This window comes from Artibeus jamaicensis, unplaced genomic scaffold (assembly GCF_021234435.1).
Source record: "Artibeus jamaicensis isolate MK-2021 breed Jamaican fruit bat unplaced genomic scaffold, CSHL_Jam_final contig_387, whole genome shotgun sequence".
Taxonomy (NCBI): domain Eukaryota; kingdom Metazoa; phylum Chordata; class Mammalia; order Chiroptera; family Phyllostomidae; genus Artibeus; species Artibeus jamaicensis.
In genome coordinates this window covers 20,070,131-20,086,660 of record NW_026521812.1, presented here as the reverse complement: position 1 = coordinate 20,086,660, position 16,530 = coordinate 20,070,131, and the positions used below count along the sequence as shown (strand labels likewise).

At 36.7% G+C, this 16,530-nt stretch overlaps 2 protein-coding genes across 3 annotated transcripts in view; one reads left to right on the top strand and one right to left on the bottom strand.

Annotated features, from left to right (window-relative positions):
- The first annotated feature begins 2,826 nt into the window (after positions 1-2,826).
- FAM229B (family with sequence similarity 229 member B) lies at positions 2,827-5,849 on the top strand. Its single transcript, XM_037137220.2, has 3 exons — positions 2,827-2,860; positions 4,491-4,642; positions 5,732-5,849. The coding sequence occupies exons 2-3, from the start codon at positions 4,518-4,520 to the stop codon at positions 5,847-5,849; spliced, it is 243 nt and encodes an 80-aa protein (XP_036993115.2). The 5' UTR covers positions 2,827-2,860; positions 4,491-4,517.
- A 9,038-nt stretch (positions 5,850-14,887) lies between these two features.
- Positions 14,888-16,530, bottom strand: part of LAMA4 (laminin subunit alpha 4) — a 134,501-nt gene continuing 132,858 nt past the window's right edge. For both annotated transcript variants that reach the window (XM_053664903.1, XM_053664904.1), the window contains one exon: positions 14,888-15,358. In XM_053664903.1, coding sequence (XP_053520878.1) covers positions 15,213-15,358 — 146 coding nt within the window. In that variant the 3' untranslated portion in view covers positions 14,888-15,212. The remainder of the gene's footprint in view (positions 15,359-16,530) is intronic.

The window sequence follows — 16,530 nt, the reverse complement described above, 5'->3', positions numbered from 1 at the left end:
GAATGTATTCTGGCCATAAACAAAGGTCAATAAATTAAAAAAAAATTCAAACCATGCAAAATGTTCTCTGACAATGGACTATAAGAAATTGATAACAGAGATATAGGTAGAATATTCCTATATATTTGAGAACAAAATGTAGTTTTTATTTTAAAAAACTACATTATTTTATCTGGCCTCTGGTTATTTACCCAGAGGCCAGAGAAGGAAATTAAGGGGAAATTTTAAATGGAGGAAATGAACAATACGAACTTTCAAAATTTGTGCATTGAATGTAAAGTAGTGCTTGATAAAAATTTATAAAATTAAATGCCTATGTTAAGAAGGTAGACCTCAAATCAATGACCTAAGCTTTCATTTTAAGACATTAGAAAAAAATTAAACCCAAACTAAACAGAAAAAAGTAAATACTAGAGATTGGAGTAGAAATCAAATAAATAGAAAACAAAATAGAGAAAAATCAGTGAAACCTATATGTATTTCCTGAGAGATTAAGATTCTTTTTTGGGCTCCCTTGCTCATAAAATAAAGTTTAAAATTTTTAACTTGGATTTATGTTTCAGTAAAGTTTAGCTTCAACTTATTTTTCTGACTGATTGATTGATTTCTTTATTTTTCTGCTATTAGTTCAGGTCTTCTATGGTCTTCCTTCCTGTCAGTTGACTTGCACATGTTGTTTCCTCCCCAAATGTCTCATTGTCTTTTCTTCCCACCTGTTTCCATCTAGTTGATGCCCACTTGTCCTTTAGATTTAGGTTTGCTATCCCTAGTCAAGGAGAAACTCCACTAGGAGAGACAATGTATTTGTTATGTTCAATATTTTATTTTCAGCTTTAAACACATGCCTGGCTGGTGGACCCTCAGCAATTACTTGCTGTATGAATGAATTCTAATAATGGATCTATTTTCTTGGGAGACGACTAGTTCAAACACCACTCTTTTTCTGCATGTCATGAATCAATATGATGAGGATTGAAAGATTATTATTCTTGGGCTTAAAAAATTAAGGAGAATATTTAGAGGTTTCACTATCTCCCCCCACCCATTATTTACATTTCACTTATTAGTTCATTTCTCTGTGAAGATCTGCTGGAGAGTCAAGTTCATTTGTTCTCTTGTAAGTTATTTTTTGTGCTGGAAAGTTTCATGATTAAAGCTACTGTTTGTTTTGTTTCCTGATATCACCCATATAAAAAAAAAAGAAACTTGGTACAGCTTGTGCCAAATAAACTAGTAAAAAAAGTAATAAGAGGAACTAAAGAATATACCACATGCAGATACTTTACTTTGTAGTTTAAAGATATATTGATGCCTAAAAAGTGAAATCATGACTCAACACTCTGATTTTAAGAACTATGCAAAAGAAAATGTGCTGATTTGATTTTTATATCCCAGATATCGGCTTTATTATGTTAGATTTTTATTCCTCAAAACAACTCTACATGAAGGGATTTATATTAAATGGACAAACTTTTAGTGATTTGCCCACAGTCTCATAGTTAATATGGCTTTAAAGTTCAAATCTAGTTCTGATGTCAAAATTCTTATTTTTAAACTATTAAAAAAATTGCCATCCTAAGGGTCAAATCTTTAGGTCCTGATGATGGATACATTAGCTAACAATGGCCAGCAGTTATTTCAATGTGTCTGACTGTGACACAGTCAGTTAAATGGTTGCTCTAAGATAAAACTGTAATCATCTATTCACTGATAGCACCCTAGTGAGAAAAAGAAGGTAGTGGTGAGATTTTTGTCTTTTATCAACTTAATTATGTAAAGTGCTAATTTCCTATAACATAAATCATATGAAAACAGAGCACTGGGAACTTAACATTAAGTGTAGGTATTAAAAAAGATTTTGATTAAATGTAAAAATGCTTGCTAGCATTTAATAGTTCAGCTGGAAAAGATTTTTTAAAGGTTAATCGAAGAGTAAATTTCTGTCTTAAGTGTTAAACTTAAGTATTACATTCAGTAAGATTACCGTTGATACAGAAATTGGGAGAGGGAGGGAAGCCTAGAAGATAATTTTCAGCTTGCTGCTGGAGCTATGAATTGAGACATTTTATTCTTTAGCAGGTAGAAGACTACGTGAAAGAATTCCTGATGTCATAATTGATGTTAATAGGACAGCTGATTATCATTCCTTTGGCAGAGATGTTATAAACCGAGAACTTCAGGGCCCAGGGAAACAGGAGAGGACAGTGCAAGATGTAGTCTTCCTTTCTCAACTGTCATTATTGCAGTCATTTGGGAAAGAGCCTTGGGAATTTCAAGGCTCTTTTGAGGACACAGAAAAGAGGTAGTCCAGGTACTAGGGAGAGCTGTAAAGAGTCTTACACAGTAAGAGCTATAGAGAAATTTATAAACGTGTGCTTTGAGGCCATCGAAGGGGGATGAGGATATAGGTAGACTGGGTTTATAATTTATGGTACTAGTTAAAGAGAAATCTAGAAGATAGTGAGGAAAATGGGATACAAAGTGAGAAGAATCTCATGAGATTTTGTGCAGATTGATTAGAATGTAGGTCTAAAATAGGTACAGATAAATTCATTCGCAGATTAAAATATTATTACTGTCTGAAAAATAAACAAGGCAGTGACAATAGGAAAAAAACCTTCAAACAAACTTTGAAGACACAATTTTTAGTTATGTCCTAGGCTGTTACTGGAGCTCTGAATTGTGACATTTTCTTATTTAGCAGGTAAGAAACTATGTAAAAGAATCGTCTGATGTCACAATTTCTGGGTGTCACTGGAACATTTGATCATCATTCCTTTGGCAATTCAGGCTTCCATGGAAGGTCAGTAGAAGCAATTGATTTATTCACCTCTACGGGAATCAGACTCAGCCTATTTTGGTAAGTCTATGCATCCTTTAGCAAAATAGCTAAAACCTAATATCTACATAAGATAGCTATACCAAACCATAGATTTTACTAATTCGTCATTGAGTTTAACATTTTTACTTGATAATTGACAGTCTATAAAAACTGTTATATAATAATCAAATTCTTAAACCTTATTTAGTTTTATCATCACCACAATAAACATTTATTTACCAGGCATAGGATACTAAACTGGGCACAAGTAACAGTTGTAAGACATTTTTCATTTTTTCTATTTTTTTTATTGAAGACATGCAAATTTATATGATAGAGTTGTTAATTACCTGTTATGTGCCAGACACTGTTCCAGGTGTTAAGGAGTCAGCCAGTGGTGACAAAAACATGGAATGCGGTATGGGTACAATGATTAAACAAAAACATTTGCAAAAGTTTAGAGTACTGGTTCCTCTATAGAAGGTGACCCCCCCACCTTTCTTCTCTGCTAGATGTTGTTTGGCAATGTCTGGAAGCATTTTTGAGTGTCAGAAGTTTTGGAGAGGGGTACAATTTTGGCACGTAGTGGTGGAGGCCTGGGCTGCTGCAAAATATCTTAAAATGCCCAGGACAGTCTCCTCCCTCCCCAACAAAAATTATCCTATCCCAAAGTCAATATTGTCACAGTTGAGAAATCCTGAATTAGAATGGTGATAAGTGCTACAAAACAGAAATAAAATATGTTATTAAAACTTATATAATGGAGGGGGTTATGGAAGGCTCCTCTGGGAAAGTGAAATATGAATTCAGACTTAATGAATGAGTCAGCTCTAAACAAGTAAAGGGTGGGAGCACTGGGGTGGGGAAGGGTTCCAAGCGGAGGCAACAGTAGGCAGTAAAGAGCTTATTTTATATAGCTCTGTATGTGTGTGTGTGTATTTTTACACACACATTACATTATATATGTATATATATTTAATAATGTTTAGTAGTGTCTGCCGAATAATAATAGTTAACTTTTATTGAGCACTAACTCTGTGTTAGGTACCATACATTACATGTATTATTTTATTTAATCCTCCATATACCCTGGAAGTAGATACTATTATTATTCCCGATTTATCCTTGGGAAGCATACTTTGTTAAGTACCTTGCCTAAGATCACATAGTCAATTCAACTCTCCCAAGACACTTTCTTAACTAATACACTGTGAATACAGAGAGGCAGTGGGGAATGAATGATGACCAGGATCAGAGGGTTAGCTGAAGATACCATGGTGACATGAAACTCAGCTGTACTTCAAAGGAAGACAAGGCCTTAGACAGGCAGAGAGGCAGTAGGAGGTCAGAGTAAGGGCTCTAGCTTATTGATTGCAATAACCATAAAAGCAAACTGAATTCTTTTCACACAGCAAAAATGGACTTCGGTTATGTTAACCATAGGACAGTTTTATTAACTAGTGGCCATTCTGTATTTGTTGTAAGACTTAACAGTGCACCTAAGAAGAGTTGTATAATATAGTATTTATACAGTTTTATAGATATTTTAGTGTCTTTTTCTGAATGTTAGAAAATGCCTGTAACAAAATATCAATATTAACATTAAAAAATTCCAAATGACTATTTGAGGATAACTTACCCCCCCCCCCACCCCTATCCATTATTACAGCTTTCTAATCTAGGTTTTCAGTGAATTATGCCTTTTCGGTTTGGGGCCCAGACACGGAGGTTTCCAGTGGAAGGAGGAGATTCTACAGTTGGGCTGGGACCTGGGCTGAGGTCCAGTGTTGCCTGTAATGGGAAAGAGATATCACCAGCCAGGTAAAGTCTTCTTCCCCTGCCAGCTGAGGGAATGCGTAATGTCTGTCATTGTGGATATGAGCTCTAGCAGATGTTCAATATTAGCAAGGAGAAAGCCCGGGACATCACTGCTATTAAATTGGTTTTAACAGATCTCAGGTTTTCTTAGCACAGAGTATTTTATAACTCTAAAGTCTTTGTAACTCTTAATGATAGGACAATTCTTTTTTTTCAATAAATTTTTGGTGTTTTTTTTATTGATAGTTTCATGTTTAGATAAGTTCCAACTAAACAGGCAAATCTTGAATATGAAGACGCAGACCTTAGATTTAGTGTCACTTTGACTTTGGTGGAGAATGATAGAGAGCATGAAGATTCTATAAAACAAAATAATTTCTTGCAAAATTGAAGAAAACTATACTATAATTAGTTCTACTTTTCTGCTGTTTACCATAGTAAAACATCAACTATTACATTGTTAGGTTTCTTTAAAAAGTGAAAATTTTTAGAACACACATTTAAGCTTACTAAGATAGGTACTTTAGAAGTCAGTTATTCAAGGGTGGAATCGGCCACTTTGGGAAATACTGAGCACTTGTCTTTAGAAACGTTTAATGTTGGATGATGATTTGGTGGAAATGCTGGAAAGGAATCTCAGGCACTAGATGTATTTTTGAACTAGAGGTCATTTAAGGGCTCTTTTAAACCTGAAATTCCATTAACATTTTAAATAGACTCAACTGAAGTGATTTTAAGCTGCATATATGTGTAAATTGCCTTAGTATTATCACTCATGTTTACAATTATGCACACCCTCCTTTTAAAAATTTTTGGACATTTAGCAATTATAGTGTACTTTTCAAAATGAACACTTGTAGGGTTATCTTTGTAGTTATGAATTCCCTGTGACTAAATGTGTGTCAATAACTACAACTTCCTTGCAACATAAGTGTAAACTGTCTGCCTCATCTGTGCCACTGTCATAAGTACTTTGTGACATTCAAGGACATCAAAATTATTTAAAACAGTTGAACATTTACTCAAACTTAGGTGCTCTGAAAAGGTTTCCTTTTTAGTATCTAACTACATGTCACTTGCTCTTCTGTTTAGGCAGCTCCGAAGATGCCATGGAAGTCACTGCCTGACAATAACTGATGTTCCCATCACTGTCTATGCGACTATGCGAAAGCTGCCTGCACAAAGCAGCAAGGAAATGCATCCTAAATAGCACCATTAAGTCTTTCGTAGAGGTTGACTAGGTCAAGGGTAGTGAGTGGGTCAGTATCATCTTATGATCTGGTAAACAAATAAAAGCGGTGGCACCTTTGGATGATGACAACAGTTGAAATATTTATTTTTAGTAGGAAAAGACAGAAATGTCATCTGTAAAACATGTGTAGTAATAAGCCATCAGTTATTTTTGATAGATAAGACAGAGTAATATTTCACAGTTAGAAAGTACCTTAGAGATCATCAATGGATCATTAATAATAATTCAGGATGCTTATTCCACCTTGATTATCAATCAGGAAGGGTCCATTCTAAATGTTTGATGTGCTTTAGGCCTATTTCCTTTGCTTATATTTGAGTTGCTTTTAGCTGAATCTTTTTACTTGAATACCCTAAGCCAGTTTCTGGCTTGATATCTTTTGATATGATCTGCCAGAGAATAATTATATGGATGAGAAATGGAGCTCCATGAATTGTGCATTTTGGAAGGATACCAAAAACCAAAGAAAGTTCTTAGTCCATGGTTAATCTGCAAAGCATATAAAGTGTTTGCACATGGGAGCTTGCGTTATTGGTTACATTTATTATAATAAGGTAAAGGGTATAGTTCTAGCCCCATTTTTTTTTCAAGAAAAATGATGGCCCATCTTCACACTGTGCCTCAAGTCCCAGCCAGTTATCTTGAAATTATCTGCCATTTGTATTGAGAAACTTCAGGTGGAGCTTTTTAAAATTAGTCTTAAGGATCAGCTTTAAGGTCTAGGCCAACTCTTCATGCTTTTCTTTTTCTTTTTGCAATAGTCCCAAGAAACTTAGCCCGATTTCTTTTCCTCTTGATGTTTGTACCCATCCATCCAATGAACTGGTCTTCTACAAAAGACTGACTTTAGCATTAGGTACAGTTCCTCTAGTTTCTTGTCTACCTTGCAGCCCCTGAAGGTATACATACATATAAGCCTTTGAAAATGAAAAATTTATAATTGTAGGGATGTAGATGCATATGCACTGCATGAGGTAAAAAAGAAAACTTCCAGGGATTTATAAATGGAGAAATTCTAAGAGTTTTATATATCATATATATTATGTAACAATAAGGTATTAATAATATATCATATGTATAAACTAGAAAAATTCACACAGTGCTGGCAGGCACTTGAATTCCAACCAGCCAGAGTGGAAAGACCTTGTTAAACATGTGGGGCATCGAGCAGAGAGACCTAAGAAAAGCCACGCCTTAGTAGGAGGTCTGAATCAGCACTGGACTAAAAGCTGATGTGTATCAACTTTAACGGAGCTTAAAAATGAAATTTGAGAGAATCAAGGTGATCCACAAATGACTTAATTATCTGCCAAATAAAAATTAATTTTCCTTAAGTGAGGAGAACAAAATCCAGAAACGTAATTGTCCCAGGTGGGGGAAAGAATAACAGGACAGGAGAAGGGAGTGATTAAAAATTCTCAGAGCTCATAAAAGGCTGGGAGTGATTTATGGTTCAGCCATAGTGGAAAGATCTTTTAATACATGGAGTACTGAGTACTCAGCCAGATATTATTTCAGTGGGGGTGATGCTGGGGTTGGGGGGTAGGAACGACTTTAGACTGAAGGCAGCTCTGGACCTGTGCTAGCTGAGCAAAACCTGAAAGCATCAAACTATTTTCAAGTAACTAGATTGCATCCAAGGAGGGAAAAAATACTCCTCAAAATGTAAAGAGCTAAAATAAAATCCTGCACCAAAAATGTAAAATTCACAATGACGAGCACCTAATAAAAAATTACCACAAATGGGAAAAAGAAGGAATATACAAACTGAAGTCAAGAAACCAGTCAGCAGAAACAGACTCAGACTGACAGATGACAGCATTAACAGACAAGCTACCGCAGACGATACAGTGGTGGATTAAAGCATGATGAGGAGAGAAGCGGCAGGTATAGAAAGGACCCAAGTCAAACTTTCAGAGATGAAAAATACAGTATCTGAAATAAGAATATAAACTGAATGGAAGAGTTCCGGCCAAGATGGAGGCACAGAAACTCTTCACTTCCTCACACAACCAAAAGGAGGATAACAACCAATCTAAAATCAATAAACAACCAAGAAAACCAAACTGCATGGAACTCTGACAAACAAGGAATTAAAGAAAAAAATTGACCAGAACAACCAGACCAGTAAGGCGGCAGACCAGGCAGCCACAGCGAGCAACGCAGCAGGCTGTGGGGGCAGGGCTGGCTGCAGAGCTCCTGGGGTTGCACCATAGGTACTGACTTCAGGGTAGAACTGAGGCTCCAGCTGACCTTGGGATGTGTCACAGTGGCAGTTTCTCCCAGTCTCACAGGAGTCCTTTGGAAAGTGTTCTAGAGACAGGCAGATGAGCAGCATGGTTCCATCTCTGGCCCCTCCCCACAGACAGCGCAGCAATGAAGGTTGTCCTGCGGGGGCTGCGCAAGGGTGGAGGGGGTGGGGGGGGGATACCTAAGACCCCGCCCCTTTACAACTTAATCAGCTGTGCCAAGACAGTGATAGGGCCCAAATGAAAGAACAGAGCAAAGCCTCAGGAAAAGAACTAAGCGAAGAGATAGCCAATCTATTTGATGGAGAACTTAAAGCCCTGGTAATTAAAATGCTCACAGAACTGATTGAGCTTGGTTAAAAAAATGAAAGAACAAATGAGAGATACCCAAAATAAAGTAAAATATTCAGGGAACCAACAGTGACACGATGGAAACTAGGATTCAAAGCAATGATTTGGAACAAAAGGAAGAAAGAAACATCCAACCAGATCAGAATGAAGAAGCAAGAATCCAAAAAACGAAGAGAGGCTGAGGAACTTCTGGGACAACCTGAAACTTTCCAATATCCAAATTATAGGGGTACCAGAAGGAAAAAAACAACAGCAAGAAATTGAAAACTTATTTGAACAAATAATAAAGAAAAACTTCCCCAATCTGGTGAAGGAAATAGACTTCCAGGAAGTCCAGGAAGCCCAGAGAGTCCCAAAGAAGAAGTTGGACCCAAAAAGAAACACGCCAAGGCACATCATCATTAAGTTACCCAAGATTAGAGACAAAGAGAAAATCCTAAAAGAAGCAAGGGGAAAGGAGAGAGTTACTTACAAAGGGGTACCATTAGGTTATCAGCTGATTTCTCAAAAGAAATCTTACAGGAAAGAAGGGGCTGGAAAGAAGTATTTGAAGTCATAAAAGGCAAGGACCTACATCCAAGATTACTCTATCCAGCCAAGTTTTAATTTACAATGGGAGGGCAGATAAAGTGTTTCCCAGATAAACTCAAGTTAAAGGAGTTCATCACCACCAAGCCATTATTATATGAAACATTATGGGACTTATCTAAGAAAAAGAAGATAAAAAATATGAACAGTAAAATGACAACAAACTCACAACTATAAACAAATGAACCCAAAAGAAAAGAAAAACAATGAAAAACAAAAACTAAGCAAACAACAAGACAAGAACAGAGTCAGGGAAATGGACATCACACAGAAGGATTTCAGTGGGGAGGGGGAAGGGAGGAATGGGGGAAAAGGTACAGGGAAGAAGAAGCATAATTAGTAGGCATAAAATAGATGGGAAGAGATAAATGGTATAGGAAACAGAGGACTCAAAGTACTTATATGTATAATCCATGGACATGAACTAAGGTGGGGGGATGCTGGAAAGTTGGGGGGGGGCAGGGTGGAGGGGGAATAAAGAAAAAATTGGGAAAACTGTAATCAATGAAAAATACTTAAAGAATGTAAACTGAATGGGATTTAAAGTAGATTAGATACTGAAGAAAAAATATTAATGGACTTGAAGACACAGTTCCAAATTATAGAAAATAAAATACAACAAAAAGGACTGAAAAAAAGCATAAATATTATATTTTAATATGAAGCAGTCTAATATATAAGGATGAAGACAAAAGGTTTACAGTTGTGATTACATGAAATAGTTTACTCTTGTATTATTTATTAGGTATTGTATTATCTTTCATACGAACAACTATAAACTTACTTTTGCCTGTATGTTAGTGGCTTTCCAGAAGGAGGAGAGGGGAGATAAGAAAAATATTTGAAGAAATAATGGCTGAATTGTTTCCTATTTGATGGAAACTATGAATTCATAGATCCAAGTAGCTTAACCAACCTTAGGAGAATAAACATGTAGAAAACAAGACAAACAAAAACCACACAATTTAATTATATGAAAATCAGTGATAAAGAAACAATCTTAAAAAAATGACACATTCATTCAGAGGAACAATCTTAAAAAAAAATACACTCATTCAGAGGAACAAAAATAAAAATGAAAGTATACACTTCATCAGAAAACATGCAAGTTAAAGGACAATGGAACAGTATCTTTAAAACCATCAAATAACATTGTAAAGACAAGACTTTTCAGTCAGCCCTGTCTGGAGTAGCTCAGTGGATTGAGTGCCAGCCTCTGGCACCAGTTTGAATGCCAGTCGGGGCACATGCCTAGGTCTCTGGCCAGGTCAGGTCCCCAGCAGGGGGCATGTGAGAGGCAACCACACACTGATGTTTCTCTCCCTGTTTCTCCCTCCCCCTCTCTCTAAAAATAAATAAATAAAATCTTTTTTTTAAAAAAGACAAGTAAAAATGCTGCAATAGCTATATTAATAATAGACAAGAAGATTTTAGAGCAAGGAATACTACCAAGGATAAAGAGACATTTTGAGAAGATAAAGAGGTCATAACAAAAATATTTATGCAGAGCTTCAAAGTACATGAAGAAAAAACCCAATGAAATTGAAAAGAGAAATAACTCTGTGTTTACAGTTGGAGATTTCAACATCTGTCCACAACCGGCAGAATGACAGTATAACAGTACTTCTATTCAAGCACATGTGGAAAATTGACCAAGAATAGACCATATGTAGGGACAAAACAAGTCTCAATGAACTGAAAAGCAGGCAAAGTATGCAGAATATGCAAAGTATGTTCCATAAAAAATTAGAAATTAGTAAGAAAAATATCTGGGGTATCTCCAAATATTGGGATATCAAATGATGCTTCCAAATAACCCATGAATAAAAAAAAATGATGCCAAAATTAGAGGTTTGAAGTGAGTGAAAATCCAAACAGCATATGAAAATGCATGGAGTGCAGTTTAGTAGTGCTTAGAAAACATTGATTTTTTTTCATAAGGGAAAAAGAAACATCTTAAGTCAATGATCAGAGCTTTTACTTTAAGAAAGCAGGAGGTGTGATGAACAAACTAAACCCAAAATAAGCAGAGAGAGAGAAATAATGAAGACCAGAAATCAATAAAATAAAAGACAGACAAATAGAAAAAATTAATGAAGCCAAAAGCTGATTCTTTACAAAGATCAATAAAATTTACAAACCTCTAGACAGAATTATCAGGAAAAAAAGACAAATTACTGATATCAGGAATGAGACTGGGACATTACTACAGATTATAAAGACATTTAAAGGATAAATGAAATTTTTTAAAACATGGATGAATTCTTCAGTCCTCTGAAGCTTCTGACTTGAACAAATGGTTTCCCACATTGACTGTGTTCCGAGATATTTCTATAAGGGACTATTATAAACAGGTCTTAGGGCAATCCCACTGCCTCATTCCTTTATAATTTGCCTCCAGGTTGACATCAGCTCATTAATCAGCTGTCTTAGGACATGATCATTTGAAAACATGGTCTGTTGAGGTGGCTGATCTAGCACACTGTATACTCAGTATGTAAACTCACTATGGGACTCAATGCTAAGCAGACATCATTACTGTATTTCAGAAACTTCTCGAGAGAATCAACTGTTGCTTCTGATGGGCAGTGTCAAGCTACATATCTCTTAATGTGTGCCTCCCTGTCCCGTGCTTTGGCAGATGATATTGGGCTTTTATCATTCAATCTCAGCGAGGCCCCTGCCCATTGGATCTTGCCCCCTAATAGTGTCATCTGGGAATGGTGCCCTCTGGTGTGAAGTTTATAAACTATGTGGCTTTATCCATGGCAGCCAACCTTCTTCCCAACTTACTGAGACTTCTCAGGACTTAAATGTTGCCAAAGACATGAGGGGGTGCTTCTTCATTGCTGATGGGTGCTGCCGTTTTTTTCCCTCACTTTCTCTCCACACCCTCAAGCAAGTCAGAGATCTCTGAGGCTCAGGAGAATCCGCTTTCTTTTTCTCAGACTCCCAAGCACTTTCTAAGTGATTGCTTAGGAAGGTGTGGTAAAGGGATAACTTCTGTGAAAACTCTGCTTTTCTGAAATTTACTCAAATATTTATGGAGTATATATCCACATGTCAGACACTATTCTAGGCTTTTATAACACAATCATGCATAACAAAAAAATTTGTGGAGCTTACACTCTGCACAATTCCTCCTCCTGTGTTGCCTTTCTAGTCTCTAGACTCTGCGTGTGTGTGTGTGTGTGTGTGTGTGAGATGTGTTGGGGGCATGTAGTGTCACACTGCTGGTTGTGCTGACACGGCTTCCCTGAGTCGGTTCTAACAGAGAAGGGATTGGCTCCACACTTCAGTCTGAACTTAAATGTGGCATATTTATTGTTTTATGGTCCCAGCTATAGGCCATACTCACCAGTTTAGGAAACAGGAAAGACTACTTGACACCCTGTACTTCCGTGTTGCACACAAGAGTGTGGGAGTTCAGAAGACAAATATGTTCCCGTATCTGCTGAAATATGTCCTCCTCCCACCCCATCAAACTCTGGGCTGAGAACTGCGGTAGCTTGTAGACAAAGGCAGGTTGATATATTCTCCTAGGTCTACAGAATGGAAAATGCTTTTTTAAAAATGTGTCTATACATGTGTGTGGTAAGCACTTAAAATCATCCTTTCAGATAGTTTCATTTTGGCTTTATCTTTTACTGTTTGATTCTTTCGATGCTTCTCAATTCAAAATTTCAAGAGAAAACATTCGATTGTTGGAATTCCTCTTCTCATACCACCAAATAATGGGGTGTTACTTCACTGGGAATCTGTTGGATGGTTCCCTCATCTAATCAGCTGTGGCCCTGAGAGGAGGCAGTGGACTCCTTTGCCCACTCCTGTAGCCACTCCTCTGCACTGGGGCTGTGGGAGGCCTCTTCCATTTTGAAGGGGCTCTGGACTGGCAGGGACCATGAAAACAACTGGTCAAAAGAGTAGGAGCACCCAACACGTATTTCTCTATATGAAGTTCCCATATCCTATGTTTGACTCAAAGAAAAAAGATCTAGTTATTCTCTCTCTAGACAGAAACTGGAGAAGATGAGGGTCCCATCTAAGACCTAAATCAAGCTCTTATAAATGGTAAGTTCAAAGTTTCAGAAAATCATTGTGTGGTCGTAAGAGGTATATGGGCCAGTAGAGTCTCCTCTGCCAAGCGTAAGAATATGAAGTACTAACTCTGCAAATTCCTTTCTACATTTTGGAGAATGTAGAAGAATTTCTGTGGTTTTAGTCCCTGTATATGTGAGTGTGTGTGCGTGCGTGCCTGCTGGGGCTGCGGGGCTGCGGGAGGTCCAGACGGGGTCTGCCACTTGGCCAGTTTAATTTGCTCTGTGCTCCTGCTGAGAATGAGAGGGTGGAGTGGCCTTCCAGAACACCTCGGGAACTCTTTTGGAAAAGAAAGTGGTAGACAGTTTCAGAGCCACTACTTACTCTTTAGGTATTAAAGAGTCAGTATTGTAAGGGTTTGGTGTATTTGAGGCAAGGGTTCCAGTCTGTACCAGTTAAGGTCCTAGACTACACCTCCTGTCTCCCCCACCCCCAAACACTGCCATTTCATATTCCCATCTTCTTTTGGATGTTCTGACCCTTTAAGACTTGTGTTCTGTCATGGTGACAGTCAGCTGCATCGAGCACCTGTTGTATTTCTAGACAGTTATGGCCAGTGCCCTATTGATTTGCTCAGTCACACCCCACCAGCTGCTGCTTTAGGGCACTTCAATGTCTGCATGGACATTTGGGTTTGTGATCCTAGCTTTAGAGACTAGCTGAGAGTTGGCCTGAAGGCAGACAGTCCTCTGGAGGCAGAAAGTGAGGAGGGTAGTCATGCTGCCCCTCATTCAAGCCCTGGCTCTTCAGTCTGGTTGAATGACAACTGACAATTTACTTTACTGTTTGAAGTCTTAGATTTCTCATCTGCAAGTCCTACCTTATAGAATTAGTATGATCATCACATGAAATTAACTTCAGTAAGTCCTCTATGAATTAATATTAGCTATTTTAATTTATGTCTTCAACATTATTATTAATGTACCTGAGACAGAAGGGTAGCAAGGGAATTTAAATGTACATATATAACATTTCCAAGGTAAGACATTATTTTATTCCCTTACTAATTCCTCAAAATATTTCATCCCCTCCCCTTGCTCCAAAGTTATTTTTTCCATATCATCAATCTTGTTGATATGAGGGCCTATTTTCCCTCATTTTGTTTTCAAGTTTAATTATTTTTTCATTTATAATTATTTTATTTCAGTTTCTGTATTTTAATATTCCGCCAGTTATTCAAGTCTATTTTTCTTTTTCTAGTCTTTATTGATATATATATCTAAAAAAGATCATAAAATTTTAGAAATAAGATTAGTTATATTACAGATATGTAGGGAAATTTTTAGTAGAAGGGCTTTTATACTTTTAAATCAAATTTATTATTTTGTCCTATTCTTTCTGCTTAATGTTTGTGAGGCTATCTATAGGATCCTCCTCATATTTACTGTTTTATTTTTATTTTAAAGAAATAAGAAAAAAAGTAGTTTAATTCCTTATTCATGATTTAGAAAAAAATCAAATTATACTTTAAATTTGCTAACGATTTGTTAGAAATTTACTTTACTAAAGCTTGATAACTGCTATAAACCTAAAATATTCTTTCTACACTGATAGACTAAATAAAAGTGCTAAAAGCAAATCTTTCTTCTAATTTTAGATTTTATGTAAATTAGAAAAAATTTTCTAGAATAAAGAACAGTATACCAAAAACATTTTGGTCTAGATTGGAAGTTACCTTTGAAAGAAAAGATGCATATGAGACTCTAGCCATACTTTAAAAAATGTGTGCCAGTGTTTATTCAGAATTCCTCCTATTTTATTAGAAACAGGAGCAGTAATTTCACCAGCAGGAAGTAATACAGGTGAGTTTAACACTCATTCAATTTTCATACATTGCAGACAGTTTGGATCCAAGGTAAGAATCCGAATGAGAAATAATAAACATCCAGTCCCTGATGATTCATTCATTCATTTAAGTCCTGCCCCACCAGCTGAAAGATGCCACCAGAGGAAGAGGTGCTGTTCCTCCCGCTGGCTTTGTGTTCCCTTCAGTGCTGTAAAGAACTTTGTATTTGGGCGTCTCCGCTCTGCTGTGTCAGGCTGCTGGACAGGAGTTGATGCTCACAGCGCCGCTGACCAGCGCTGCTTTATTGAAGCTCACTGGGCGCCCATCAATCACAAAGTGACGGATACAGCCTGTGAAGGGTCTGCTGGGGGCCAAGTGTGGGGTCAGTAGAGACTCTGAAGAAAGAAAGAAATCAAAGATTTGCACTTGAAGGCTTCCAAGTCCAGATAATACTTCATGGTAAAAATATACATAGTAATTGATCACATCAAGATGATACATGCATCAAAAAATGGAATGTAATTATTCACTAATTTTCTCAGGAAAATAACATGCTTTTGAACATGTGGTGATTATAAAGTTTTGTTTGCCATGCCTGTCACCATCAAATTTCTAAGTATGTTTTAGCTGTCTTCCAAGGCTGCAATTTGCCACTTACACGTAAAGCGTCAGCGGTAAATTTTCAGGATCTACCTATATTTTTTGGAGTTCACATGAGCCTCATTTATTTTGTCTTTTGCTGAGAAGGGTGGGGAGTGGATTTTAGCTTCTATACTATTTTTGGACTTGGTTAATGTTTCTATTTAATTCATATCATTATTGCTCACCCTTAAGCCTCCACATTTTTGCCAAGCTCATAAAATATAATGAAAAAGTAATGAATTTAAATAAACCAAATGTTAATGTTTCTGAGCTCAGGGTTTAAGAACTATAAATAGGGTAATAACTAGCCCAGTCCTTGTGTGGGCAGAGGTGCCCTGTGGTATGCCAGGAGAACTTTCCTCCCTTATCTTAATTAGAGATCTAGAAGAAGCCTTATGCTTATTTATTGGACAGACACAATTAAATGTGCTGGGATGATAGAAGCAATATAATTTAAAGCAATTTAGACAGCTTAGAAAATCATTAAATTAAAATCCATTTAGTCAAAGCTTATTATTATGTACAAATAGCTTTGTGAGCAGTAGCAGATAAAAGGCAAAACACCTAGAAATCAGTAACTCAGGAAGGAACATAATAGAGCACAGCAAATTAAACGTCAAGCAGCTGTAATAAGTTTTCTAAGCAAGATAGGTTAAGAATATGCAGAAGCTTTGTATTGAAAATGAATCATGGAAATAGCATTTCATATTTACAATGATAATTATAAAGTTTTAGATTTGGAAGGCGCCTGAAAGATCAATTCTCTCTTTCTCTAGATTAGTATGATTATATATATTCTTTAAACCTGTTCAACATATATCACCAGAATAAAAATGAGTGAACAAGAAAGACTGTAAAGGTAGAAATATCTATTTTCTTCTACCCATTTTGGAGACTAGTTTTAGAACATGGATTTTGATTCTGC